The sequence below is a fragment of the Zasmidium cellare genome (assembly GCF_010093935.1).
Source record: "Zasmidium cellare ATCC 36951 unplaced genomic scaffold M409scaffold_21, whole genome shotgun sequence".
Classification (NCBI taxonomy): Eukaryota; Fungi; Ascomycota; class Dothideomycetes; order Mycosphaerellales; family Mycosphaerellaceae; genus Zasmidium; species Zasmidium cellare.
This window is the reverse complement of record NW_022986965.1, coordinates 561,894-589,049: the sequence shown is the minus strand read 5'-3', so window position 1 is coordinate 589,049 and position 27,156 is coordinate 561,894. Positions and strand designations below refer to the sequence as shown.

General features: G+C 54.4%; 12 protein-coding genes across 12 annotated transcripts; 3 read left to right on the top strand and 9 right to left on the bottom strand.

Moving 5' to 3' along the window:
* Positions 1-484: 484 nt before the first annotated feature.
* M409DRAFT_24111 (uncharacterized protein) lies at positions 485-2,245 on the bottom strand (the record flags this gene model as incomplete). The annotated part of the gene is made up of 2 exons (XM_033807089.1): positions 485-697; positions 755-2,245. 2 exons carry the CDS (start codon positions 2,243-2,245, stop codon positions 485-487), a joined length of 1,704 nt encoding a protein of 567 aa, XP_033666713.1.
* An 896-nt stretch (positions 2,246-3,141) lies between these two features.
* M409DRAFT_55683 (uncharacterized protein) lies at positions 3,142-6,190 on the bottom strand (the record flags this gene model as incomplete). The annotated part of the gene is made up of 2 exons (XM_033813071.1): positions 3,142-4,422; positions 4,475-6,190. The coding sequence occupies 2 exons, from the start codon at positions 6,188-6,190 to the stop codon at positions 3,142-3,144; spliced, it is 2,997 nt and encodes a 998-aa protein (XP_033666712.1).
* A 1,308-nt stretch (positions 6,191-7,498) lies between these two features.
* On the bottom strand, positions 7,499-7,995 carry M409DRAFT_55682 (uncharacterized protein; the record flags this gene model as incomplete). Its single annotated transcript, XM_033813070.1, has 4 exons — positions 7,499-7,528; positions 7,583-7,707; positions 7,761-7,856; positions 7,920-7,995. The coding sequence occupies 4 exons, from the start codon at positions 7,993-7,995 to the stop codon at positions 7,499-7,501; spliced, it is 327 nt and encodes a 108-aa protein (XP_033666711.1).
* Positions 7,996-9,345: 1,350 nt separating this feature from the next.
* Positions 9,346-11,046, bottom strand: M409DRAFT_55681 (uncharacterized protein; the record flags this gene model as incomplete). Its single annotated transcript, XM_033813069.1, has 1 exon — positions 9,346-11,046. The coding sequence occupies one exon, from the start codon at positions 11,044-11,046 to the stop codon at positions 9,346-9,348; it is 1,701 nt and encodes a 566-aa protein (XP_033666710.1).
* Positions 11,047-12,181: 1,135 nt separating this feature from the next.
* On the bottom strand, positions 12,182-13,089 carry M409DRAFT_55680 (uncharacterized protein; the record flags this gene model as incomplete). The annotated part of the gene is made up of 2 exons (XM_033813068.1): positions 12,182-12,910; positions 12,967-13,089. The coding sequence occupies 2 exons, from the start codon at positions 13,087-13,089 to the stop codon at positions 12,182-12,184; spliced, it is 852 nt and encodes a 283-aa protein (XP_033666709.1).
* A 1,442-nt stretch (positions 13,090-14,531) lies between these two features.
* On the top strand, positions 14,532-16,347 carry M409DRAFT_55679 (uncharacterized protein; the record flags this gene model as incomplete). Its single annotated transcript, XM_033813067.1, has 5 exons — positions 14,532-14,590; positions 14,642-15,184; positions 15,237-15,469; positions 15,568-15,682; positions 15,759-16,347. 5 exons carry the CDS (start codon positions 14,532-14,534, stop codon positions 16,345-16,347), a joined length of 1,539 nt encoding a protein of 512 aa, XP_033666708.1.
* Positions 16,348-16,467: 120 nt separating this feature from the next.
* On the bottom strand, positions 16,468-17,560 carry M409DRAFT_67142 (uncharacterized protein; the record flags this gene model as incomplete). Its single annotated transcript, XM_033817279.1, has 3 exons — positions 16,468-16,738; positions 16,789-17,270; positions 17,324-17,560. 3 exons carry the CDS (start codon positions 17,558-17,560, stop codon positions 16,468-16,470), a joined length of 990 nt encoding a protein of 329 aa, XP_033666707.1.
* Positions 17,561-17,927: 367 nt separating this feature from the next.
* On the bottom strand, positions 17,928-18,389 carry M409DRAFT_67141 (uncharacterized protein; the record flags this gene model as incomplete). The annotated part of the gene is made up of 1 exon (XM_033817278.1): positions 17,928-18,389. One exon carries the CDS (start codon positions 18,387-18,389, stop codon positions 17,928-17,930), a length of 462 nt encoding a protein of 153 aa, XP_033666706.1.
* A 661-nt stretch (positions 18,390-19,050) lies between these two features.
* On the top strand, positions 19,051-19,886 carry M409DRAFT_24103 (uncharacterized protein; the record flags this gene model as incomplete). Its single annotated transcript, XM_033807088.1, has 2 exons — positions 19,051-19,272; positions 19,422-19,886. The coding sequence occupies 2 exons, from the start codon at positions 19,051-19,053 to the stop codon at positions 19,884-19,886; spliced, it is 687 nt and encodes a 228-aa protein (XP_033666705.1).
* Positions 19,887-20,221: 335 nt separating this feature from the next.
* Positions 20,222-22,071, bottom strand: M409DRAFT_67140 (uncharacterized protein; the record flags this gene model as incomplete). The annotated part of the gene is made up of 2 exons (XM_033817277.1): positions 20,222-21,873; positions 22,059-22,071. The coding sequence occupies 2 exons, from the start codon at positions 22,069-22,071 to the stop codon at positions 20,222-20,224; spliced, it is 1,665 nt and encodes a 554-aa protein (XP_033666704.1).
* A 304-nt stretch (positions 22,072-22,375) lies between these two features.
* On the bottom strand, positions 22,376-24,256 carry M409DRAFT_67139 (uncharacterized protein; the record flags this gene model as incomplete). Its single annotated transcript, XM_033817276.1, has 4 exons — positions 22,376-23,014; positions 23,068-23,817; positions 24,023-24,070; positions 24,113-24,256. The coding sequence occupies 4 exons, from the start codon at positions 24,254-24,256 to the stop codon at positions 22,376-22,378; spliced, it is 1,581 nt and encodes a 526-aa protein (XP_033666703.1).
* An 856-nt stretch (positions 24,257-25,112) lies between these two features.
* On the top strand, positions 25,113-26,642 carry M409DRAFT_55675 (uncharacterized protein; the record flags this gene model as incomplete). Its single annotated transcript, XM_033813066.1, has 3 exons — positions 25,113-25,191; positions 25,423-25,735; positions 25,784-26,642. The coding sequence occupies 3 exons, from the start codon at positions 25,113-25,115 to the stop codon at positions 26,640-26,642; spliced, it is 1,251 nt and encodes a 416-aa protein (XP_033666702.1).
* Positions 26,643-27,156: the final 514 nt, after the last annotated feature.

Below are 27,156 nucleotides of genomic sequence, written 5' to 3'. Positions count from 1 at the left end.
TGCGGGAGGTGGAGATGTGGGGGACATCGAGCGCCGAGGAGTTGTTGTGGAGTGGAGTGGTCATGTTTGCGAGACAGGCAGCGGGTGATCTATTGATCACAAATGCGCCTGCAGCGTAGGCGAGGGAAGATGGCTGGCATGCGGTGCCTGTTCATGATCATGAGAGTGAGGATGGTGGTGCAATACAGGGCAGGGTTCATGGTTGCAAGCCGTATAGGCAGAGATCCGAGATTGCGTTGACACGATATACGCGGGCATAGCCCTGGTAAGTAGTGACCGCGTAAAGTGCAAGAAGAAAACAACCCGTGATCGTGTGAAAAGGTGAATGGGTTCCATTAGTACTAGATTCGCAAGGTACAATGCAAGTACCAGTAGATGCAAGCACACCACACATGCACCCTCGCGCCTGTCCAACCGCGCACAAAAGCAAAACATCCGCATGCATGGCGACCGCGTGAGTGTCGATACCGCCGCTTCCATGCAGTCAAGCGTCCAACATGAAGTCATCCCCGTCGAGCAGACTCTTGCTTGCCACGAAGCTGAACCCACCGAATGGGTTGCTCTCCGGTTGGGGGCACGAGGGGAAGTCGTCAAATGGCTTGCTGCCGCGCGTGAACACTGGACTCAGCGGCAGATCAGTGAAGTCCTTGCTGAAGTTCTCGGCGAGCTCGGGGTCGGTTACGAGCGGTTGGATGGGCTATAAAGACAATCAGCTTCGTGATCATAAATCAAATGACGACCATGCACAACTTACCGGCTCCAGCTCTCGCTTCTCGAGTTTCTTCCAGTCAATCTTCCTGAAGAACCGGTGCGACTTGAGGACCTTAACATCCTTGAGCGTGCTACCACCCAGGCGCTTGCTTGGCTCCTTGCGCAGGAGACGGGTAAGTAGATCCTTGGCATCAGGTCCGAGGAAGTAGGGCAGCTGCAACTTCTGCTTGAGGATGTTCTGTTGGATCCTGGCGTGGTTGTTGCCTCCAAAGGGCGGGCTTCCAGTTAGGAGGTCGAAGCCGATAGCCCCAAGACTCCACCAGTCGACTGAAAAGTCGTACGCCTTGCCTTCAACGACTTCTGGTGCCATGTATTCAATCGTGCCTAGGACGCTGTTGGCACGCTCATCCTCGCCATCGAGGGCGACTTTGGAGAGCCCGAAATCGGTGAGGAGAAGATGACCCTCAACATCGAGCAGACAATTCTCCGGCTTCAAATCGCGGTAGATGACGCGAACGTTCTGATGCAAATGCTCCAACGCGAGGACCATTTCAGCCATGTAGAATGAAGCAACACCCTCAGGGAACATGCGCTCCATAGCCAAGTGGGTGAAGAGCTCGCCACCTTGTGCGTATTCCAAGATAAGATAGAGCTTTTCCTGGTCCTGAAAGGCATAGAACAGCTTGACCACAAATGGGTGTCTGTTGACAGACTCGAGGATGGTACGCTCGGTACGGGTCTGCTCGATCAAGCGTTTGTGCACGGTAAGACTGGCTTTCTTGAATTGCTTCTGAGCGTAGAGACGTCCAGTCGCAGCTTGTTTGACCAAGTGCACAGTCCCAAATGCTCCCTTTCCCAGGCATCGCAGTGGCTCAAAGTCGGCCGCGCACATCTTGCGATGGATGGTCTCGGTGCGCAGACCTCCTTCGATCGCGCGAGATGCATAGAGAGGGGTGCGACTTCCAGCGTCTGGAGAGACGAAGTCCTGGTCAAGGGGAACGTCGTAAGACTCCATCTCAGTTTTGTCGCCATCGCTGCCACGAGATGAAGGCGTCACCTCGCCGCTGCCGTCATTCGATCTGGTGGTCATGACACGAGCCAGATTGGGTCGAGTGTCCTCACCGTCTAGCGCAAGAGCATCAAGGCGCGCTTTGAGGGCGCTGACACCATTACCTGGAGTCGCCGGCCTGATCGCCGGGCTAGAAGTGACGCTGGAGAAATCCTGCATTCTGGTTGCGCCGAACCTTGGTGTACCCACCGCAGAAGCATCTGACTCCTCGCCGCCAGATGTCACGGGGGTCTGGAAGCCCTTGATCACATTGACCGCAGGTGCCGCTGGCGGCATGCCCTTCTTCTTGTTCTTCTTGCGCTTCCTGGCTTTCTCCTTAATCGCATCGTGGTCCAGCTTGGGAATAGGGACCTCTTCCTGCACCGGAGCATCCCGCTGCGCAAGTCGCGGGGAGTTGATCTTCATAGGCGGCGAGCGCTGCACATCCAGTGCGCTCATGGTATTCTCGACGTCCATCGCAGGCATTGTCGCAAAGTCGCACTTCTCTTCCAACTAGGCTCGCCCTTCTCGTGCCTCTCACAGGCAATATCCAGTATTTCCTAGACGCTCATCCAGCGAACGTCCTCGATAGTTTCCTCTCTCTCACTCCAACTTTTCGCCCACTCTCAAGGCAAACCCTCTACGGTGGGCTAAACACCGCTAGCAAACGCCACAGCCGACTGGCAAAGCTCGAATCCGTGCGCGACAGGCCCGCAGCGCTGGAGAGGAAAAAGGACGCGTAGATGTCGCCGTCGGCGGAGGTACAGACGGTGGTCGAGCTGGTTCCGGAGTAGCCCATAGATCTCGAATGTGAGTGTGAAAGATTGCGGTATGTCTTGGTCGCCAGGAATTTCTTTCCCGACGATGATGTGTGTGTGGGAAATTGTTTGGGTCGCGAGATTTGTGTGTGGTTGATCAGGAGAAGTGAGAGAGAAGTTGGAACTTGGCTGAGACGAGGTTTCGCTGTCCAGCACATTTCGATGCCCGATGCGGCTGTTCCCGGACCGGCCCTTGGCTTTGGCACGGGGAAATGCTAAGAATAGCCGCATGTGATCGCCACAGGAGGACAGCAGGGGGAGAGTGATTTTCAGGAAAACCACTCAAGAGACAACACCTCGAAATCGCTCAAGCTGCTGAACACATGATGAAATCGCTTTTGATGATGAGGTCGTGTCGACGTGACTAGTAGTGAACTATGCAGCAAACTCCACCGCACCCACCTACCCACCCAACCCGATCAGCTACTTCGCGCACGTTTCGCTGTGATGCCATGCCATGCTCCTCTCCACTCCCAAGATATTAGATGCTTTTTTCAGATGCTTTCACCTCAGTGTACTCCTACAAAAGCACAAAAACGCCCAATCTCTATTGAATCCCAGTCTCTATCTTCCTTGCGTCCTTCCACGTCGGAAGTAATCGTAGCTCGTATCTTCTTCGTTGGAATTGTATCCTGGTGTGTCGCCAGGGATATTTCCATATCGTACAGGGCCGTAGCCACCTGGAGTCCCCGCGAAATGGTCTACAGGCGTGCTGCGTCCTGGTGGTGCTGCGGTCGACATGAGCCCGTCACGGCTCTCCTGCCGTGCGAGGTGGCCTGGTCGAGAGAAGCCATGCTCGCTACCCACTGGTGATTGCTCGCGCAGGTTGGATGGTGTTTGGTGATATCCTGCGGGATACACCATACCAACATCTGCGCCCTTGCGTTCCGAGTCTCGAGACTCGCTGCGGCTTCGGCCATAGGGATCTCGTGATCCGCTGGCACTTCTGCTGTAGTTCGACTCGAATGTGCCTGCCCTTGTGACACCCGTCGTCACACTGCTTGGGGTCCCCGGTCGTATCATATCACCAGAACGACCAAACAGCTCGCCATCGCCTCCAGCTTCGTCGCGGAATTCGGGACGGTTCTTGTAATGCTCAAAGTCCATTTCGTTCTCGTTGACAATTTCCCAGTTCTGTGGTGCAGCGCTAGTGCCACCCGCAGTCTTTCCAGGCTGGCGGTTGTCCATGTTGTCCATGTAGACGTCGCTGTATCCAGTGGCTGTTGCTCCGTCCTGATCCATCGATGTTCGTCCCGTGTAGATGGACTTCAGCAGATGCTGAGACTTTGACGCCACCATGGGCGTGATCAGAGGCTTGTAAAGCACTGGGTGACCGAAGCGAGTTGCAACTCGATCTCCCTTGCGCTTCTTCTTGCCCTCCTCAGTTCCGGCCAAACCCTCGGAATCACCAATGGCCTGTCCTTTCTGATAGTAGTGAATCTCATCGTCGAATGTCCGCGCACAGTACCACTTGAACCCCATGACGATGAACGGCAAGGGGAGCATCGCAGCGAGTCCAGCCCAGTTGGTATTGATGTTGCCCTGCTGTCCGTTGGCAGCGATGACCAACGCCGTGACCGCGTTGCCAAGTATGGTCAGAAACATCATGCGGTTGTAGACAGACCGCCAAAACATGCCCCCAGATTCGTACTTTGTTATGAAAACGTACATTATTAAATATTTCTTCATGAATGAGTCCATCCAGAAGTAGAGCGCCGTGACCGCCAGGACCAGAGGCTGGATGCAAGAGAATGCCAGGGCCACAGTCGAGTAGAACAGAAAGTAGTTGTAGTAGCCAGCGTAGTCGAATGCCTGCGGCGCAGAAAGCTCAATCAACGTACGAGGCTGCATTTGTTGTCAGTGAACGACCTGGCAAATGTGCTAATTCGCAACTTACCGTTGGTGACAAGAATCGCCTCGAGAACGATCCCCAGATCAGTGTGAACAACTGACTCAAATCGACAGCAGCACCCAGGTTTCGCTGCAGCATCCAGGTGATCCAGTACGTACTAACTCCACAAAGACCGAGCATGAATTGATGGAAGATCTGAATGTCTTCCCAGCCCTTCCCCCTGACCGCCTCCGAAACCAAGGTGAACACCGAGGAGAAGAGCGAGAAGACAATGAAGTTGTTGAAGCAGAAGAAATTGTACAAGTTCCTCGCGACGTGTCGTTCTCTGCTCGTCTTGGTCACGTCTCCAGCGTTAATGCAGAGTCGTCGAAAGATGGCGGGAAGGTAGAAGTAGAACGCGGTTGTGAGGGCAGGCGCGAGTACACCCTGCACGATTGCCCACAACGTCGGATGTGCATAATACTCCTCCTTGAAACCTGGCCAGATGTTCGCCAAGTTGTTCAGCTGGGAGAGAAAGACCGCGATGAAAATGTTGGGAATGATCCAGAGGACTGTGAGCAGAGTGATCCAGATGCCGTTGATGAAGTTTTGCCGTCCTCGCTGCTTTTTGGACATGTTCAGGTTCTTCCACACCAGATCGTTGGGCTTTGGTGCCAGGCGGACGATGGTGTTATGCGGGGCCTTCTTGCGCGCATCATACGCAACACTGTGTGCAACTGGTATGCTCTGGTAGCTGGCAAACCCGTATGACAAGGTATTGCGCTTGTCGACCGTCTCTCGAACCTCCCGGATCTCAATCTCCAGCTCTTTGATACGACCAGTCAAGTACTCAATTGCATCGACTCTCGAGCCCTTGGGGTAAGTGCCATGAGACTTGTCGCTCTTGTGTGGCTTGCACGTGGGTCGTTTCGCAGGGAGACGGTCCGGATTCTTCAGGTATTTCGCCAGATGCTCCTCCAGCTCTCGCACCGCCTTCTCGTGCTCTTCGACCAACTCTGGCAAATCCTTGACATTGCGAGCAATTGCAGTCCGAGGCATGTCGTGGGTTGCCTTGACCTCGTCTGTGATCCTCGCCAACCCTTCATCTGACCGAAGTTCTTGCGGAACATCCAAGACCAACAACGTTCGAGCATGCAAGCTTCGTTGATAGTCCGGGCTGTTGAAGTAATCCGTTCGCAACTTCACGATTGCCCGATAGTTGATCCACAGGAAGAACAGTATGACTCCATCGAAAATGTATGACACCACGACATATGCCCAATAACTCTTACTGCCAAAGCTGTACTGTGGCTGTATCCTTGCAAACCACCCAACACCTTTATTCTCATCGCGGTTGGCAGCGATGACGTTGACGGGGATGATGATACCGCATCCAAGAACGGCCACAATCGAGAAAATGTTTCTCAGCATGCGACACACCCGCATGAAAACGGCGGCGTCCAACCCAACTCTTTCTACCAAATCTTGCTCTTTCGTCCGCAATATCGGTGGGATCCAGCCAAACAGACCTTTGCTGACGGGAGGGGGCGCATGCTTGCTGTCGGCATACTTGGCTCGAGGGGCGTAGACAACGTTGTTGTACGGTCGGAGGAAGCAGAAGAGGAGGGCCACGAGAACTGCAAGGCCTAGGGAGAAGCCCAGGGAGGCGACTGCAGAGTTTGCTTGCGACTCTGTATAGAAGGGGCTCTTAATCGCGTCCAAGAACGCTTGTGTCTGATCGTTGTCCCTCGCCGCTATGAGGTCTGCCGGTGCCGACCACATCTTGGCGAATTGAATGGTATGTCCTGATCGTAGTGATGTCGAGAAAGCCAGGCAAAAAGAATCTTTAAGAAGCCCTTTGGCGGGCACAAAGAAACACCCCTCACTCCCGATCCAGATGCCTCGTGGCCGTGTCTCAGACCTTCCTCTATCGGTGAGGTAGCGACAGTCGTAATGAGATCAAGAAGAACGGAACAGAGAAGCGAAGAATGCGAAAAAGAGGTGTCGTCAGAAGCCGCCGCGGGCGTTTCAGTCCAGAGCAACGAGACAGTCTCTGAGCGAACGCCTGGGCACGGGACCAGGAAAGCGAGCGTCAAGTAGTGATGAAAGAGGACCTCGGGTACGATGATGCAAAGAAAGCAGAATAGGTGGAAGAGTAGTAGAGGAGAAGAATACGAGGTGTCGTAGTGCTTCCCCAACCAAAAATGCCCGTACCTCTGCTAGTATCATGTTGGGGCTCCAATCCAATGGCCAAAAGCCCACAGGCATGCATGCAGCTCTGTGCCTGAATTTTCCCATTTCCCCGTCTCACAGGCACGCCGCACGCGCAACTGCGAAATCGAAAATCCTCCTCTCCGTGTCGATGCAACATGCGCGATGATGCACGTCTCTGGCTTCTTTAGCCGCCGCGCGTCGCCCAGGCCGAGAGCTATTTTTGACTCGTGACGGCGGTTCGTCGCATGTTCGTCCAACGCTCCCGACTCCCGCCTTGAGACGGTGTCAACGGTATGCTTCTGGCGTTGTTCTGGAGATGGCGGCGGTCGAGTGGGAGAGAGCGCTAAGGTGGAAGGGTCGAAGGTAAAGGCTAGATATAGATACATGTGGTCGCCGCAGTCAGCGAAATAGGGTCTACGCCGGTTCGATGCTTTGCAGATGTCCACACAAACATCGTCATTATCGAGATGCTAGTCAGAATGGAGTCGCATCATGATGTGGATGTGGATGGTGATAATCCATGGGCATGGGCATGGGAAGACGCGCGGATGTTGGAGTCACGGATTTGTCGTGGCAAGTGAAGCGTTAAAAGCAATCAACCCCGTTCATTGCAATATAGTACATACTCGCCGCCGAGGGCATTGCTGCAGAAGAGCTGACTGATGAGAACACAGTCGTTTCATTTGGTATCATACTCGCGTCCACGAGCAAAGGTTGCAGCCTGTCGTTATCTCAACGCTGCCATTCATCCGTCCCGTCCGAACCCAGAGCCTGATGAAAAGATGCCATGCCGTGAAAGCATGGCGAGCCGATGTAAAGAAGTAGTCATGCCAGTATAAGCTGTCTTGGAGTCGATGAGATCAGATCCAAGCGCTTCTACTCCTCGTCCTCCTCATCGTCGCCACCCTGGAAATGTGTCAGCTGGATGTTTCGAGCATGTGAAGATTAGACAGTACTCACAGCAGTGTAGGCGGCCTTCTCCTCCTCGTACCGCTTCTTGTCGGCAGCAGCCTTGGCCTCATATGGGGCCTTTTGCTTCTCGGTGAGACCCTTCCACTTCTCACCAAGGATCTTGCCAACCTCGCCTGAGAAATGTCAGTAACGCGACAATCACGGCGAGAATAGCAATTGAACTTACCGAACTTGATGCCGGGGTTGTCATCGCGGACCTTGTCGCGCTGGTCGTTGGCGAAGAACATGTAGGCGGAGAGACCGCGCTTTGGCATGTTGGGGTCTGGAAGGCGTCAGCTGATGATCTAGGACGTCCAAATGAGCGTCGGTGAGGTGGTGGACTTACCCTTCTTCTTCTTGCCGCCGGCGGTCTTGTCACCGCCCTTCTTGCTGGCACGCGTGGTCTTGGCTTCCTTAGGCATGATGGCGGTTTCGACTTTGTTTTGAGTCGGGTGCTGAAGATGAAGATGTCAGGTCAGCGGCAATGATCGCAAGATGTTGTCGCGATCGATTAGAAAGTGGTGGCGGGTGTTGTTGACGACGATGTCGAGTCGCGCGTGTTTTGCCTGGCGTTGTGGTGGTGGCCGGCTTTCTTCAAAGCTCGCAGCTGCGGGCGCAATAACACCACCCGCGTGTCGTGACGAGTGAAGCTGAAGGACGCGATGAATGTGTTGGAAGTGACTTACTGAGTGTGTGTTTCGAAGTGGTGATTCTGGTGGTGAAAGTGTCGCGACTGCGGTGGTGCTTGGTTAGTGGTGGTTGATGGACGATGATGAGAACAACACGACGACATCGACTCTGTCGCGACGAGGAGTTGAGAGGCCAAAACAGAGCAGTCGGATGCGTTGCAGCGTGTCAAAACGCGCCAAATGTGGTTGGAAAGCAGGGCGAAGGTGGGCAGTTGAGTTGCAAGGGTGGCACGAAGTTCGATATACTCACAGTAGGCGTGTGATGGCCTTTGGTGAAGTTCGCTGGCAGCGCTGGTGAGAGACTGTAGAGAGGCAAAGAGAGCAGGCGCGCACTGCGTGGGCAAGCTGGAGACTGTGGTGAGCAGCCGCCAGCAACGCCCCGCATCACAACGCACGGACTTCGCTGCAACCTCCTGCTGCCGCGCATGCCACACGTGCAGAGTGCAATACAACCACCATTCTCACAGTCTTTGGACACACATGCGGCATTCGCACGGTCGCTCAATCCCACTCAGCCAAACGATGAGATGCATATCAATCGCGACTGCCAAAGTGAAAGCACCTGCTCTTTCCCGCGCGCGCTCTTGTCTCCGAGTCGGGAAAGCGCGCAACAACAAACGTCACGTGACCGCGTGAAGCGAGATGCTCCCGGCTTTCTCAGCAACAAGCACCCGGACTTTGATGTGAAGTGTGATGAAGAGCAGACGGCACTTGGTAGTTCTCAGGACAGTACATTAGCAATGACCAAAACATTATGGCCAACCACAGAGTCGAAAAGACTAGCCCTGGCCAGACCGATATGACAGTCAAAAGCGAACATCTCCCGGCAATCCTGGCAAACCCCTGGGACTGTGTAAAGATTCGGTCCCAGCAAACAGCGTATGATGGACGAACGAGCTCAGTAATCAGCTTGTCCGACATGGACTTCATTAGAATCAGCTGTATCATCTTTACTCGCTGATCATACTTGGCTTGTTCCAGCTGGATCTGACGGAGCTGACCTGAGTCTCCAGCGTCACGCTCTTATACTGTGACTCTTTCGAAGCCTCTGAACGCCACCACAAGGAAGGCCCCTTGAAGTCCTCACCCATCCGACAGCATCGCAAAGGGATTCTTCTCCAGACCAGCAGGCTGCGACTTGCCACTCTTCTTCGCCCTCTTCGCTTTCTTCCGCGGCCTCTCCTCTTCCAACTCGTCCTTCTCGCCCATTGTGGACAACACCTCGCGAACGATCGCCTGCCAGACATCTTTATCCAGCTCGCCATCTCCGAGAAAGGTTGATATGCTTGGCAAGCTTTCCATATGCTGCGCCAATCCTTTGAGATCCGAAACCTCCTCTGTCTGCAGTTGCACATACGCTACAACCTGCTTGATCATTCTGAATGAGTAGAAAGCAGCTTCGTGTTGTCCGGCAAGGTGTATCAGATGCCATTTGGGCTGCTCGTCACGGGTGATGATAGAAATGGAATCCTCCGGAGAAGGCAGCGTGTATCCATCCGCCTGAAGGTCGCTCAGGACTTGCTGAAAGACGAGGCAGCGCCAGGCATCTGCTTGAGAAAGTCCGTGGCTCTCTTCAGCCCACGCGACAACCTGTTCGATATGAGAGGTTAATTGCTTCGCCTGATCCACTGTCTCGTCTTCGGACAGCGGCTCGACTGGAGTCGAAGCAATGCGAACACCACTTCTCCTGTATTCTTGCACACCGAGTGTCGTATCAGTATGTCGCAACAGCAGGGAATATGCCAAGCTACGGAGTCCGACACCGATATTCCAAGATGTCTTTTTGGACGGGTCGTCGAGAATGAATGGGAGATACATCCTCAGGCCACCGCTTGCCTGCTCGTCAGACGATGACTCCAACTGGTGGATGATTTCTGATACCCTAGAGTCCCTGGCTGTCGATAGTCGATCTTCTGTTGACGTCTTCTTGATCTCAGCCCATGCCGCAACTTCTTCGGTCGTCTGAAAAACGGATTCAAAGCTAGCAAAGTCTGCCTCGGTGCAGGGATCTGTTGACTTGAGCTTGCGGCATGCTTGAACAAAAGGCAGGTTTGCATCCTTCTCCATGAAGTAGGCGGGCTTGATCAGATCATCAATGGGATTCGGAGAACGCTTGGTGATTTCCGACGGCAGGTACTTCTCAGCCGTCCAGGTGATGGCAGAGTCAGTCCGGGAAATAGAAAGGTCGCGAAAGGCCACAACTGCGGTACTTTGACCCAGTCTATACACCAACAGATCGGCATCATCCGAGAAGATGGTCGTGTTGAAGTCATCCCCTTGAGCTTGAGCTGCAGCGACGCAGTAAGGATCGGCTTCACCAGGGACCATGAAAGTCACATTGCCGAAGTCTTCGTGGAAGCGTAGCTCTTCCACGATAGCGAAGACCAGGAACGGGGGCGGGGAGAGGTTCTTCCATGTCTGGCCCGAGAAGGTAGGCGTTGTGCTTCCAATGGTTTGCTTATAGGCCCACAACCGATCAGTATATGACTGGAGTCGGCCGATTCGGACATCTTTCTTCGACGCAGGGAGGGCACCGTCGAACAACATTGCTTGTATCTTGTAGCCGATGGATTGCAGCTCCGTGAGCCAGGTGATTGCAGCATCGACGCAGGCTTTGTATGAGATGTGGGCATTGCGTTGGTCGCATAGGTGGTAGAAAACATGGTGGGCCAGGCCAGGGCCATCGATAATTGCGATCGAGTCTTGTGCAGGTGACTCGGTGCTTCCCAAGGTATCGCGAATAGCATAGTCTCGCATGCGGACTCCAAAACGCTTGATGCCCATGGTCGTGCCTGTCTGGGATTCGTAGCTTCGTCTTTGAGGCGTGAGGATCAGCTTGGATATATACTCTCTCCAGTTTCCAGCATTTCAGAAATGAGAGACATAATACTGGGCTCCGTATTTGCCTTCAGTCCCACCCTCTGAGGATTCAGAAAACTCGATGTCAAAGCAAGTGTGGTAGTGGATTCGTCCAATGTCTTCTGATGTTGCACAGCGGAGATGAATGCGAAAGGCTGACGAATGATCACTTACAGTCTGGGACTGAGACTTGTGTCTCGACGACCGCGACTACAGCGGTATGCGAAGAGGATGTCGAAGTGGAAGAAGGCAGACTCGTTGGTCGAAGAAAAGTTCAATGAGCTGTTCTCGAAGGAAGGTGGGCCGAGCTTTCACTTCCAGGCAGACGACACCCAACTTCGCTCATGACTTCAGCGTCCCTCTCCATCACAATTAAGCATTGGGAAGGGTTGGCACTTCTGTGGTATGAATTCGGTCGCTTCGCAAATGCTTGAGAGGCGATGGAAAGCCCATCTCATTGGCGACCGAAACAAACAAAGTTCTTCAAGCCCAGTCGGAACGAGAACTGTCGAAGACCAAGGGCGTCGATGCGCTTCTTGAACAACTAATCTAAGAGCTAATCTACCAGAGCTGACATCACCCTCGCCGTCCTCGTACTCGATCTCTCCACCGCCGCTATCCCAACGATGCTGTCCCGGGCGAAACATTGAAAGTCGTGAGACCGTCAATCCATCCTCAGTTGGAAGCCACCAGGCCGCCAACGCAAGGGAAAAGGAAGTGTAGCAAGGTTGAAAGCTAGATGGCCGTCAATCGTGAAGTGGCGAAAGCCTTGCGGCCGTCGAGCGATCCTCACGATGGAAGATGTCAATGCAAATATTGCTGCTATCGCAAGCTGGGAGCCGCCGATGCATGTGAAGAAGATGTACCAAGATTGGGGCATCGTCGATGGGTGTAATATCGAAAGCTGAGAAACCGTCGGTGTGCATAAAAGCAGAAGGAAAAGATCATTGAAGGCACTGAAGCCGTCAATGTAAGCAGGGGATGCGTGTGGGGAGTGCCCAGAGCATGCAGGAGGAGTTGATGATCCTCAAATCCGACTAAGCCACGGCTGGAAGACGTTTCAATCTCTCTTCGACCTCTTCTGATCGCCGTCCTCCTCGTCTTCGTCCGGCGTTCTCTCTCTCTTCTGCCCGGGTGCCAGCCGGGATGCCTGCCGCATATCTCGAGCCGGAGCTGCGACGCCATGGTTGGCTTGATCGTTTCGTGTGCTCGGTCGTGCTTGCGGTCGCGGGGATGCATACGCTATACTCGCAGTTGTTGATGGCGGAGGTGGTGGTGGCGGCGGTTGCTGGAAGGCGTATTGCGGCTTCTCCCACTGCGTACGGCCAGTCATCTGCTGTACATAGTACGGACGCTGGTAGGTATGGTCCCATACCCAGTACCAGCCTGCTGGCACGTACAAGCTGCTTGGTGGTGCAGGCGGCGGTGGCGGGACATAGCCATGTGTGGCATATGCCGTGTGTGAATTACCCTGCCTGTGGGGCGTGTTGGGTCTTGGTGCGCCAAACGCCGCAAACGCATCTTGCTGGATGCCCTGGGGCAATGCTGGAGGAGTGTTTGAAGGCCGAGGGCCCATGTGCTGTGCTGGTATATGCTGCATTGGGACACCTTCGTTGCGGTCTTTGGGGTCTGGCACGACAGGGGTGTTTCTGGCGGCGAGCGCCTCCCCTGCCATGTGGAGGATCGTGTCTCTCCACGACTTGGAGGTGGGATTACACCGGTGGTTGGCATTTTCCCCGCAGAAGTGCTTGCAGTTGTTGCAAGGAGCGCCGTTCTGGGCAAAGTCGCACTGCGGGACCGATCAGCAACCATGTATGTCGGGACGGCAACAGGGAGTAAACATACGTCGAGCCAGCGCTTTTGCGAGCAGCTGTTGCACATAATGCCTGGGATGTGCCAGAAAGGGTCTGCAGCCGGGTTTGATGGCGCGATGCCTTGCATCGTGCTGGTCTCGTTGTCGGCGGTCATCGTTGCGATGAATCCGAGGATGTGTATGCGCGGGAGGGTGGCGGGGGGCGCGGGAGAGCGTGCGTGTTGTATGCGGGTTTTGATAATCTTCGCTCACTTGGATGTGGTGGCTGATGCGAGTTGTAGGAAGACAGTACAAACAAAGTTGCGAATTCGGGACGTGCATTCAAATCCAAGAAAGGAAGGAGCGAAATTGCACTGACCAACATAAACGCGCTTTGGCGCCTTGACAACCGGCTTGCTGGACCTCGAAGGTTTCCACATTCGCTCAAACTCGATGACAAAACCGAGCAACCATTGGAGCTCACGAGCAGAATACAACAGTGATATTCCCAGGAGACTTACACCATCGAGGAAACACTAGCTGTTAACAGACCATTTGTCGACTATGGAGAGATCGGGGATTGCGTGCTTGCAACAACAGCTCAGAAACCGTCTGGGACGAGAAGGCGTCTTCAAGTCTAAGCCACGGCCTTCACCTCTTTGAATTCTGCAGGGCCCAAGACTCTGCAATATCGAGGCCTCGCAAAGGGTCAGTGCCGCCGATACCTCGCTCAGCCTTCAACACACTCCCCGGAGATGTCGTCGTGCTGTGCACATTCGACTAATGCAAATGAAGGCCGACTACGGAATCAAGCTTGCGATGTTGGGAAAGGCGTTGCAAGCAACATATGTTACAGGTTCCACAAGATCTCAGCCAAACTTAGCGTCCATGGAGAGCAGCAGCAGGCTGGCATTTGCGGTATGCTAATTTATCTGAGACACTTACAACCGAAAGACTTCAGGTGCTCTCGCTGCCACTTTGCACAGCATGCATCTGGCATGCTGCTATTCAAAGTTCAAACAGTTGCATACCGATGTGCAACCTGCTTCCTGCTGCATGCAATTGCAATTGCTCTTGTTGCATCTCTCTACTTTGACGACTCAAACACTATCGGCTGAAGACCATTAGGAGCACGCATCCAGCTACCGCGAGCCCGGCAAAATAGGACCGAATCGCCACCGATCTCACGGCTGCCAATGCCGGTGGAGCCGAGAGAGCACCTCCAAGCCAAATGCATTCTTAATGACCAGCAAACCTCACGTCGTACGCGAGCGTGCGCGAAACAGACAGCCCTGCACGTGTGCATGTGGAACGACATCCAGAACGCCTCCCCCAAACCTCACCAGACTCCGCACTAGCGCCTACTCGAACTGGCTAGGAAGTATACAATTGATTCGTGGAAAGTCGACCTACCCCAGACTGACGTGCATGAAGGAACGTGTGTATATGAGTACATGTGCGGACCGGGATGCACTACAGCGAGGATGTACTCGTGACTTTGTTGAAAAAGGCTAAAGTCGGTTCGTTGCTGAGGTGGCATTGTTATATATCCAGCTGAGATGTTCTCCGCCCGGGAAGAAGTGTGAAGGTTCGAGAGGTCCAGAGGGAGAGGTGCAACATGGGCAAATTCAAGACGAACTTCTACAATGTCTTGCTGGCGATGTTTGCGGGCACGGGGTAAGATTCAATGTTCACACTTCCTTAGGTCTACACTAACAACGAATCTAGGTCGTTCCTCTTTGGTTACGACTCCGGTGTCATGACAGACGTAATCGCCTCCCCTCACTTCCTCAAATACTTCAACACCGTCAAAACCAGCCCAACAATCGGCGCCATCAACTCCACCTTCTCAGGAGGCGCAGTCTTCGGCTCCCTCATGGGAGGCTTCACGATGGACCGCTTCGGCCGAAAGAAAACCGTCCAGATCGGAGCCTTCATCGCCGCCGTCGGCGCAATCCTCCAATGCGCAGCTGTCAACCTGGCCATGATCCTCGTGGGACGAATCATTGCAGGCTGGGCGGTCGGGCTCATGTCCATGTCGATTCCGGTCTATCAGGCTGAGTGTGCGCATCCCAAGATGAGGGGGTTGATTGTGGGGCTCACGCAGCAGATGATTGGGATTGGGTTTATTGTTTCGACGTGGATTGGGTATGGATGCCATCATGCCCCTGACACCAACTCCGTGCAGTGGAGATTTCCCCTGGCTTTCCAGATCGTCCCGGCTCTGCTGTTGCTCATCGGCTTTGTTTGGTTGCCTGAGAGCCCGAGATGGTATGTACAGTATCCTTAAGCTTGAGAAGACTGTACACTGACGCACAGTCAGGCTTATCGAAAACGACCGCGACGAAGACGGCATGAAAGTTCTCCAAACGCTACATTTCGACGGCTCCAACGACGAATGGATTCGATACGAATACAACGAAATCCGTGCGACCATCAGCGCCGAGAAAGCCATTACCGTCCCAGGCTGGCGCATCATGTTCACCGTCCGTCAATGGCGAACTCGTCTCATGCACGGTACTTTGATGCAAGTGTTCACGCAGCTCACAGGAATCAGTACGTCTACTCCCCTCCCTTTTTTCCAAGCGGCGATCCCCAACAACCCCCCAACAGTGAAAAGCTCCCCCCTCTGACTTCAACTTTCACGTTTTTAGATGTCATCGGTTATTACCAAACCATCATGTACGAGTCCCTAGGCATCACCGGCGGCCGCGCCATCCTCGTCGCCGGAATCTACAACTGCGTCGGCCCCATCGCCAACGCCATCTTGTACGTATTATCAAACACCACCCCAAACCACCCGGTGTCTGCCACAACGACGCGCCACTGACCTCCTCACCCAAAGCATCTTCTTCATCCTCGACCGCGTCGGCCGCAAAAAACCCCTCATCTTCGGCGCCATAGGCATAACCATCGCCCTCGTCTGCGAAGCCGGCCTCAACGCCGCCAACCCAGAAGGAACGCACCACGGCCTCTCCATCGCCGGCGTCTTCTTCATCTTCCTCGTCTCCGTGATCTTCTCCCTATCCTTCGGCCCCATCAGCTGGGTCTACATGTCGGAGATCATGCCCATGCAGATCCGCGGGCGGGGCAATGCCTTCGCGACGGGCATCGGGAATTGGTTGGTGAGTACGTTCTTCGCGCAGGTGTCGCCGATTGCGCTGGGGGATGTGCAGTGGAAGTATTATTTTGTGTTTGTGGCGTTTAATGTGGCGGTGACGTTGCCGACGTTGGTGCTGTTCTTCAAGGAGACGAATCAGTTGAGTTTGGAGGAGATTGATGGGTTGTTTGGGGGCAGGGCGTTGGGCACGCTGCCGATGGAGATTGGGGAGAAGGAGGTTGATGAGGCGGTTCGGAGGGAGAGTGTGGCGAGGGAGAAGAGTGTGGAGGTTAATCAGGTGGATTTGCATGTTGATCCGAGGAAGTCGGGATGATTGGGGAGAGACCTCAAGGAAAGACCTCAACGAGAGACGTTGATGTTTGAGATGTTGCTGGAGCGTTCAAGCCTGATTGCATTGTGAGAGCGATGTTTTTATTCTGCAGCGTTGATATTGTTAGTCCACATCGGGCACTGGCAAGCCATTCCACAATTTCATCTTCAGACCCAATTTCTTCGTTGCCTCGAGCGCATTCTTCTCCCTGAGCTTTCTCGATTCCTCCTCCGTAACAAGGACAAAGTCGTAGGTCATCAGCTTATCACCTTCCTTGACCCCGTATTGCTTCGCTTGCTCTGCATTCACAGTCCCAAGATCGATGAGCAGAGACTCTTTCACCCCAAAGACCGCATCAGACGTTTCGTAAGGATCGCCTCGAAGATACAACGCACTGTCTTGTCAGTCTTAAAACACCAACGTCCAGTCGAGGTCATTACTCACGTTATAAGATGATCATACCCCTCCTTCGCAAACATAAAATGCATATGACTCGGTCGGTAACAATGCCTCTTCAACTGCACCAGCAACTTTCCCACCGGCCCATCATGCGGTATAGGATACGGCACCGGCACAATCGCCTTGAACCAAAACAGCCCCTCCTTGTCAGTATGCATCACCGCCCTCTGATCCGGCCCTTCTCTTCCAGCATATTGCACATCATAGAACCCTTTGCTGTCCGTCTCCCAGATATCGATCTTGACGCCTTCGATGGGGTTGTTCTGCGTGTCTTTGATTGTGCAGAGGACGAGGCAGGGCTCGCCATCCGGGTCGTGGGCTATTTGGGAGCCGTTTGGGGCGCTTTCTGCTTCGTGGGAATGGAAGGGTCCGAGGACTGTGCCTTCGGTGCTTGCTGGGGGTTTGGGGTGGTCGATGCTGTCGACAAGGAGGGAGAGGCCGAGGATGTCAGAGAGGAGGATGAATTCCTGGCATCGAATTAAGCTGTTGTTCACATGTTGTCAATGTCTTGAACACTGACCTGTCGAACATCTGTGCAAATCTGACCCACTGCAGTCAAGAAAAGCAACCCAGTCATCCACTCATCGCTGCTTAGTCTCGTCTCCCTGGCAAAATCATGCAGATGCTGCACTATCCTTTCCAAAAGATACTTCAACCTAGGATTAGGACATTGTGAGTTGATCAATTTGACATTATCGGTGATATTGTCAATGGTAAGATCTTTCAGAGGTGGTACTTCAACTTGAGAGGGATCCATGATTGTTGAGGAAAAGGGAACTGGTTCCAGTAAGAAGGGTGAGATGCCTGCTCTATATCAAGTTCTTGCGAAAGTACGGAAGTCCTGTGCATACATCATGCTCGGCCGATGGAGCTTTAGTAAAGAGTAGCAAATGGTTGCTCAGTTTGGTCGGAATAGCCCCGCGAATGTGGGCGACCCCACATTCTCCGGGGAGTGAAGTCGGCTGATATCTTTGCCGTCTCGTCGAGAGTCCATCTGCCAGGTACTGCCTTGTGTTGTCTCGTCAGATCGCAGTAAGCACTGGATGCTCTTGAAAGAGGGGCCGTCGACCCGCACGGTCCGGCAGAGCGTTGTACAGTCCAGCTTCCGCACACTCGCCGCAGTCTCACAACTTGGCCTGTCCTTCGCTGGCGAACCTTTGCGCTGCAAAATCGATAGCGGCCTTGTATCCAAAGACACCCAACCCACAGATGACTCCCACCGCCTTGTCGCTGAGATAGCTGTGATTCCTCCAGGGTTCGCGAGCATGGACATTCGTTACGTGCAGTTCCAGGAAAGGCAAATCACAGCCTAGCAGCGCATCTCGAGCGCCGACGCTCGTGTGCGTCAATGCTCCTGGGTTGATGATGACGAAGTCGACCTTTCCTCGGGCTTCTTGGATTCTATCGATGATGGCTCCTTCCCAGTTGGACTGAAAGTTGTAAAGTTGAATGCCCAATTGTTCGGCTTGTTTGGTGGCTGCGGTCTGTACGTCGGCGAGAGTTGTGCTGCCATAAAGATGGGGCTCGCGTGTGCCGAGCAGATTCAGGTTTGGGCCATTGATGAGAAGGATCGACTTTTTGGACATATTGACGGCAGGACAAGTGTCGAGATTGAAATGGAAGAGAGTGTTTGGGAAGATAGTAGTTGTTGTTGTGACTGGCCCTGACCTTTAAGACGGCCTAGGCGGGCATCCCAGGCGCCAGACGGAAAAGTGATCTTCCAGGATGTGGATGCAGCCCCAGGTCGAGCGCTTGGGTCCACGATCAGGCTCCTAAACAAACGTTTGACTGCTTGTTAGCCGTGTCCTGTATATTTAGCAACACGTTCAATGTATCAAGATCTTTCCCCATCAACGCAGAGATCAAGGCTTTGACTAGGGCGCTCAGTACAGCGTGCCAGCCGGGAGAATACGTTGTTCTCTCCGTAGTCAACAGATTGACTCCTGCCTTGTCTTTGCGACGTATAGCAACAACAATGTACTCGCTTCGTCCTGTGAACGTTGCCAACATGTGCAAGAGATGGGTGAGTCAGTGTCAGAAGCAAGCCAGCAGGACGCATGAAACACGAAAACGCGCCTTCCCGCTGACTCACCCATCCACTAGCTCCCGCCCTCCCGCCCCTTCCCTCCGCACAGTCCTGATCCCATCGTCCCAAAAATCGCGAGAATCCCACCAAAAACTCACCCAGCCAACACACCCAGGACTAAATCACCCCCATCCCCACACAGCGAGCAGCGACCAGCGACTATGCCAGGCTCCGGCAAGCAATCGCCGCAAGTGCAAGAGCAGATCAAAGAACTGCTCGAGGCCGGCTTCGACCCCACCACCATCCACCGCCGCCTCAAGGTCGGCCGCAGCAGCATCTACCGCATGAAGCGGTGTTTGCAGCAGCATGGCACGAATTACATGCCGCCGGAGTTGAATAAGAAGAATGGGAGGCCGAAGGTGTTGACGCCGGAGCAGGAGTTGGTATGTCAAACATATACACTATACATGCATTCATTCATTCGCCTCCTCTCTGTTCCTGGTCATGATGGAGAAATGTGGCAAACACCATCTCACCCACTGCCCCCCTCTCAAAGAACCCGTCTAACACATATATTAACTTAATAATCCAGGAAGTCCACACCTGGCTCGTCGACCCCAAAAACCGCACCCGCTACCTCGACGACCTCGTCTGGCTGATCCACGACCGCTTCGGCATCGTCTGCTCCACCACCACCATGTCGAAGATGAAGCGCAAATGGCTGCGCGTCATCGAGTACGAGGAAAACGGCGTCCCCATCGATGACCTGACACGGAGTCAACTCCTCGAGACGCATCCGGACCTGCCGCTGTTGAGGCATGATGTTAATGGGAGTGCTGGTGGGCTGGGGCAGCAGCAGCAGCAGCAGCATGATGGTGGTGGGTTGGGGGTCGATGTCGGTGTGGATGTGGGTGGGGTTCCGCAGGCGCAGATGTTGCAGGCGCAGGAGGCGATGCAGGCGCAGATGGGGGCGGAGTTGGATGGGGTTGGGGTCGGGGTGGGGTTTGAGGATGTGGATTTGTCGGGGACGGGGGTCGGTGGGTTGCGGACGGTGTGACAGTGACGGTGAGGGTGGATTCATGGTGGCGTTTCGGGGATGGGTTTGGGAAAGGGAAAGGAAAGTCTGTTTACGAGCGAGTGGGTGCAATAACAAGCAAGTCCACGCGTTTCGCAGCGTGACTTTGAAAACAAGATCATGATTCGATGATTCGACGGACGAACTAAAAGAACAACAAGCAATTCAAACGAGAGAGAGCAACAGAACAGCACAAAAAAAACATATACTTTAGAAAGCACATCTTCTCAGAGTGCAGCAGCCTACCAACTCCACGCTTCCATCAAAAGGACCAAGTCACATCATCCACTCATTCGAAGAAAAAGGCCTCATAACCACTAGCTGAGACCCTCCGCAAGCCCATCCCCTATACTCCGATCCCACTCCGTGCCCCTGTACCTCGAAGGAACATGGACATCATCATCAGGCCCTTCCCTCGACTGCGTGCTCCCACCCGTATCTCCACTCCCACTCAGCGACGCGACCTCCACCGCATCGCCAGCTTTCATCTTCTCGTTCGTGAGTTTCCGCTTGCCGAACCAGCCCTTTCTTCGAACGGCTGTACTGACGCTTTCGCCGTCCACGTTGTCGTTGGTCGTAGCCGTGGCGATGGACTGGCCGTCTGCATCTGCAGCATTCTCAGCGGCGGCGGCGGCGAGTTCTTCAGCGGTGATTTCGACTAATTCGGCGTCTCGGATCCATCTCCTTCGACGTGTCCATTTGCCCCAGTCGTCGGTTCGGCTGCCGTACTTCCACTTGTTGTCGTAGTACGTCCAACCGTCTTTGTCCCGGGCGTCTTTGGATTTCGTGTCGTCGGTCCAAGAAGGGTCGATCTTCCACTCGCTGTCGGGGACCCAGCGCCATTTGATGGTGTCGGAGTCTGTCTCTGGGAGAGGGAAGTCCTCTTTCGCTGGCACTGAATTGTTATGCTCATCCGTCCAGGCTTGGCGTTCGTTAGGGAGGAGATTCGCCGTGAAGCCTAACAGTACCCATCGCCTCTGGTTCTCATACACGGCGAACGTGAATCGAACACCTGCCGTATTGCCTTTGCGTTTCAGAGCATTCACCAACGCTGGCGGTGCTCGAGGTGGCAATGCTGGCGGATTCTTGCCATCCTGTGCGACTGAGCCAACAAAATGCAATCCCGTAATAATCGACGCAATCGAACGAAGCGCGCGACTCCGCCAGAGAATCGATCTCGACGCCCGTGCCGGCCGACTATGCCATGTCATCCCAATCGTCCCCACAACCAAAAGCACCCTCTGCGTCGTGATCAACCTCAACGGAGGCAGCGTAAGCAGAATCCAAACCGGTGTAACCGCCAACAACCGCACGAACATACTCGTCAACGCGGGCCTCGTCGTCGCCTCCGTCGCGGTCGTCTGCGTGCTCAAAAACTCCGTCAACCGCAACAGTGGATCCAGCAACACATCACATCGATTCGTGAAAATCTGCAGCGTATCCAGAATCTCATCCAAGCTCTTCCTCTGCTGAGAGTCGGAGTCCGCTCGACTCCTCTTCTTCTTGTCGCCTCCCCACGTGGTGCTCGACAGGGGACTGTACCGCCGCGAGTACATGCCCGCAATCAACGCCATCACCACCACCACCGGCCCCGCCCACCGCGTGACATCGTCGCCGTAGAGTATCACGAACCAGAATCCCGCCACCAGCAGGAAATTCTCCCACGGATCGCCCGTCGTCCATGACAGTAACCCCGCGAGGTAATTGAGTGGAACGATGAACGGATGCGAATACGCCAGCGCCCTCGTCACCTGCGGGGGCGTCGCGGCGAGCAGGGCAGATTTCTGATGGATGAGGACCGTCGCTCGGCTGCGGTTTCGGGTCGCGGTCTGTTGGTTGGGCGAGAAGGATGCTACGGTGGGTTCGGGGAGGGTGGTGCTGGTGGTGGAGGAGTCTTGTTGCGTGGCGGCGCCATTTTCATTGCGCTCGTCCGCTGGCCGTGAGCTCATGGAGGTGGTCCAAGGTGTTTCTGCGACGGTGAAGCGCGTGGTCAGTCGCTTGAGTTTCTTCTTCAGGCGGAGGGGCATGTTCTGCGGGCAGCTGCTGCTGCTGCGGCTGCCACCACGACCAAGCGCAGTAGCAGGCGCAGAGGACTGCCACTATCGCAGAACATACATGTAGATAGAATGCTGGAGGAGGGGACAAACAACATACCAAAAGCTGCCATGAAACGAACAAGAGGCGGTCATCACTGAAACGTCCTCGGTGCGTGACGGCGGCCAACAATCGGCATGGCCCTATTAACAGCAGCAACCAGCAGAGGCAGAGCAGCGTGCGAGTTGGAGCCAGCGGTCGTGCTCGGCGTCATGGCAGAGACCATCGTCACCGGAGCGAGGGATGCCTGCTGAGGACCTGAGTTTCCGCTGACATGTGACCCAAACTCGCTGGCTCGGCGGGGCTGGCATGTGTCAATGCGAGCACGATCGGTGGTTGCGCGTACAGTAAGCGAGAAAGACGTGGGATACTTGCTACTACTCTTTGACTATGTACACCACTGGGCCTTTGTATGCTTTTCGCCCTTTGATGAAATACCACGCGATTGAGAGTATCGCGACGCCTCCGAACATGGCACATCCCCAGTTCATCGTCTCCGCCGTCACGGATCTATCCACGGGGAAGAAAGATATGATGACGGTGAATACCTGGTAGACCACCGAAAAGGCGTTGATGTACACCCCGAATCGACCCAGACTCCAGCGAGCAGGCGGCAACGGCTCTCCAAACAGACGACGCCAGAGCACGCACGAGATGCTCACCGCGTACGTCAATCCAACCGCTCCAGTGACGAGCCCCAGAATGGAGTTGAAAGCCGAGGATCCCCCCAGAATCAGCAGTGACAGTACCACCGAGATCGTGAGAGATGCTAGCATGGAGTTGATTGGTAGTGGAGTGCCTCCAATGGTGACCAATTTGGTGAACCACAACCGGAAGGGAAGGCCCTCGTCGCGTGCGAAGCTCCATGCCTGACGAGATCCTGCCGCCACGGCGTTGATGCACATTGCAATGGAGAGGACGATGATGGGAACGGTCATTCCAATAGCACCGGCGTCGCTGTCGACTGCGGTTCGAAAAACGTCGATGAAGGGGTATGTTGAGGTTGATTCGACAATCTGCGAGAGTGTAAGTGGTGACAAAAGCAAGAATACGGATTGCTCTCCTGTACCTGTGTCTGCAGATCTTGAATCGAGAAGACGAAAGTGATGATGGTGACCAGACCCAGTATCCCGTTGATGACAATGGTTCCCATCATCATGCGGGGCACGGTCAGCGACGCATCGCTGACCTCTTCAGCCATATGAGCTGCCGAGTCTGCTCCTATAAAAGCAGATGATGCACTCAGTTGTCCAACGACGCAGGCTGCACCCACACTGCTCCATCCACCGTTGTTCTCGAACTTGGTAAAGACATCCGCAGCAGATGCTTTCGGAGCGAGCGCCCACAGCGGAACGATCACAGCTAAGAAGCCAGCAAGGTGAAGTATCAGCACGGCGCCTTCGAAGCGTGGTAGCAGCTTGGCGCCGAAAGCATTGAAAAGGACCGCCAATACGCAAATGGCCATAGTGATCAGGGTACCATGCCACCGCTCGGGTGTATATCCCGGAGAATGCAACGTCGCGAGGACCAAGATCAAGTTGCCAGCCTGATACGCGGCGACTGCAACGAAGGCTTGCCATCCAAGTGCCGACAGCCAACCAGACAGATAGCTCATGGCCTTCTGTGCTCGAGGAGGCGCGAATTCGCTCACCCAGAAGTATTGCCCTCCACTCGTGGGACTCATGCTGGCCATTTCCGCGAGAGAGGCGATGACGAGCATGGAGCAGAGCCATGTGGCGACGTACACCCAGATGGTTCCTGCGCGGCCACCGTTGATGAGGGAGAAGGTCGAGGCGGTGATGATGCCTAGCCAGGTGCCCTGCGTGAAGTTAGTGCGATGTTCGAACGAGGTCTACCTCCCTTTTCCACTCAAAGTGGAACCATCCCCATTGCTACCAAGCTGTCCAAGCAATCTGGAGTACGACCCAGAGCTTAGTCGCTCTAGCAATCGGAGGGATGTGTGACGATGCCATGCATCGCACTTTGAGCGGGATGATGAGGGATGAGGGTAAAAGGGAGCGGACCATAACAACGCATGTAAGGCCTAGGACGGCGATTGAACGGAATGAGCGCTGTAGTGTGTGTCAGCTCTGGTCCGAGAGGTGAGTAGGTACTCCAACTTTTAGAAGCTGGGTCTTGCCCATGCGGTGCATATCAGTGTCATCGTGAAGCGTATTTATGGTCGCAGACTTCTCGTCCACATCGGGTGAGCCCTCATGTCGAGAGTTCTCGACGACACCCAGCTTCTGGGTATGCATTGTGTGGTCGAAAGCAATCAAACTTGTTGAGCCTCAGGCGAGGGATTGCGCAGTACATATATGTACTCGAGCTTCCCTGCATACAACATAGCTGAGGATCGACAACGTTACTGCAAGTTGCGATGCCCAGAATGCATGGGATTGGCCTTTGTGAATGTTTTGCTCAGAATCGCTCGCAAGCTCCTTCGAAAAGGGCAATGATGGCAAGGAGATAGTGCATCTTGGTCAGCTTAGTCGGACTGGACGGTGGACGCAGGACGGAAAGGTCACCGAAGGCACGTTGCTCAAATAGTTGATACTTGCACCGGTAGCGCCAGAGTGGTCTTGCTTCATCACCTTTTCTCAACCATAAAATGATATTCTGAGACAATGAACCGTGATGCGATCCCACAGTTCATGTCGCTCCATTCGAGATTCGACTACCCGGTAGCTAATCGAGCAATCTTTGCAACGGCAGCATCAAGGCGACGTTGGCCCATTTTGTGCCGTACGGAAGACGTTGTTTGTTGTCAATGGCGGCCTGGAAACGAGCGTTGTTCTGCACGTGAAGGCGTGATGGAAGGAGAACGATCGGGAAGGGATGTGGCTCGGCTCGGGCTCTGGCGCCCCACGTTTGGCTAGCCTAAAAGAGCTTAGCTCACACTGATGTCACAGCGCGTAACGTCAAAGTCAACAAGGCAAGGCAAGCACGTTGTCCAAGATGAGCTCAGAGCTGGCTGCCGCAAACAAAACCCCTTCACTGAAATAAACACCCGTTCGCCTCCCGCCTCTTCTCCATCCAACCCACCCATTCTATCAATCTTGACTACACCACACCACCCACCCACACCCGAGAGAGCACTGCGACACATCGACAATGAAGCTCAACCTTGCGTCCACGTTGGTGGTTGCGCTCGCGACACAGAACGTCGCCGCTGACTGGTTTGGCAAAGCTGGTATGTATCTCACATCTCCTCTTCTCAAGAGCTGTGAGCTTCGTTCTGGTGGCAGCACGAGATCAAGGAGAGTGGTCTGCACCGAGAACAATACTACCCCAATCCCCTCGCCCTGGCATTGCCATTGAGGCTACCAGAAAAGTCATTTCCTTTGTTTCTGGGTCAACAGCACCATGACGCACACCATATATCACTATTCGAATCCAGTCTGACTAACTCGAGGCCGTACAGCATACAACAAGTGGCACGAGACCGAGCTCGAGAGATGGCTGTCTGACCACGACGTCCCATACCCAGCTGCCGCCGACCGCAAGGACCTGGAAGATTTGGTCAAGAACAACTGGGAAAACAACGTGGTCAAGCCCTACAACTCCTGGGATACCAACCGCCTTCAAAGCTATCTTGGTGCGAAGGGTCAGGAGGTGAAGAAGGGCACGGAGAAGAACAAGGACACCCTCGTCGCTCAGGTCCAGAACTACTGGCACGAGACCGCCGACCAAGCCAACGAGGCCTACCACAACGTCGCCAACTGGATCTTCGACACGTAAGTCTGTTAATCCTCCAAACGCTTTCAACCACTAACACATTACAGCTGGACCGAGTCCCAGCTCAAGGCTTTCCTCGACAAGCACGGCATCCCCAACCCTCAGCCACGCACTCGTGACTCCCTCCTCGCCACCGCCCGCTCCAACTACCAGTCGGTTGCCAACAAGCTTGGCGAGTCTGTCAACTACCCCGGCAACTGGCTCTACGAGCAATGGTCCGACTCTGAGCTCAAGGCTTGGCTCGACGAACGCGGTGTCCCCGTTCCACAGCCAGGCTCTCGCGACAAGCTCATCGCCTCTGTCCGCCGTAACGCTAAGATCGCCTCCGACCGTGCCGCCGAACAGTACGCCTCTGCCTCGTCTTCTGCTGCCTCAGCCCAGCAGTCCCTGAGTGATGCGCTGTTGGAGAGCTGGAGCGACAGCCAGATCAAGGAGTGGGCAGACAAGAACGGCATCAAGGTTCCACAGGGCAGCAAGCGCAACGAGCTCATCGCACTCGCTCGCAAGCACTCTGCTCAGTTCGTTCAAGGCAACTCTGCCTCTTCTGCCTCCAAGTCTGCTGCCTCCGCCTACGGTGCCGCCACCTCGAGCGCCGGCAACTGGTTTGCTCAGTCGACCGACGATGCCTACGGCAGTGCCCGCTACTACTACGATTGGGTCGCCAACCAGCTCGGCTTCGCTTCTGCTGATGCCTCCAAGAGCTTGAGCTCTGCCTCGTCCACCGCCAGCGTTGAGGCTTCCAAGTCCTCGGTTGCCGCCTCCAAGTCTGCCTCTTCCGCGTCCGGAGCTGCCGCTAAGTCCGCCTCCTCTGCATCGAAACAGGCCAGCAAGAGCGCACAGAAGGGTGCTGACCAGGCCGGTGAGGCTTACAAGAAGGCCACTGACCGCATCAAGGAGGAGTTGTAAACACAATCACTCTCACAGGACGTATGATAGAGAAGGAAAAGGAGAGAAGACAGGAAGGTGTGTGAAGTAAGGAGGAATAGCGTCTGCCTTTGGGCTAGTAACATCACGACTGCCTTGACGAGAGACCCCACAAGTTGCAATCGGCGCACGAGAATGGATCACGAAGAAAGCAATGAATGACCTGTACTACTAATACCCAGATAGCACGGCGTCCCTAGGGTAGCGAATGACTTGTAATGGATGGCTTCTAAAAGTTGATGGTTATTGTCTTTCTTTTGTTCTCTCACCCAACCGTACAGTCTTAAAATGCTCTGCTCAAGTTTGACACCTCAACACAACGTTTGATTCTCGTGAGCATAAAAGAATGCCAGGGTTAATGGCATCACTTGCCTGCTGCATGCTAGGTGTAGGGGTGATTGAATAACCTTGAATCTGCGTCGAGTAGCTATTCTCATGTTCGACATTACTGTACACAACGTCGACACGGACACCGAAGCGCTCCGATGTGCGCGTG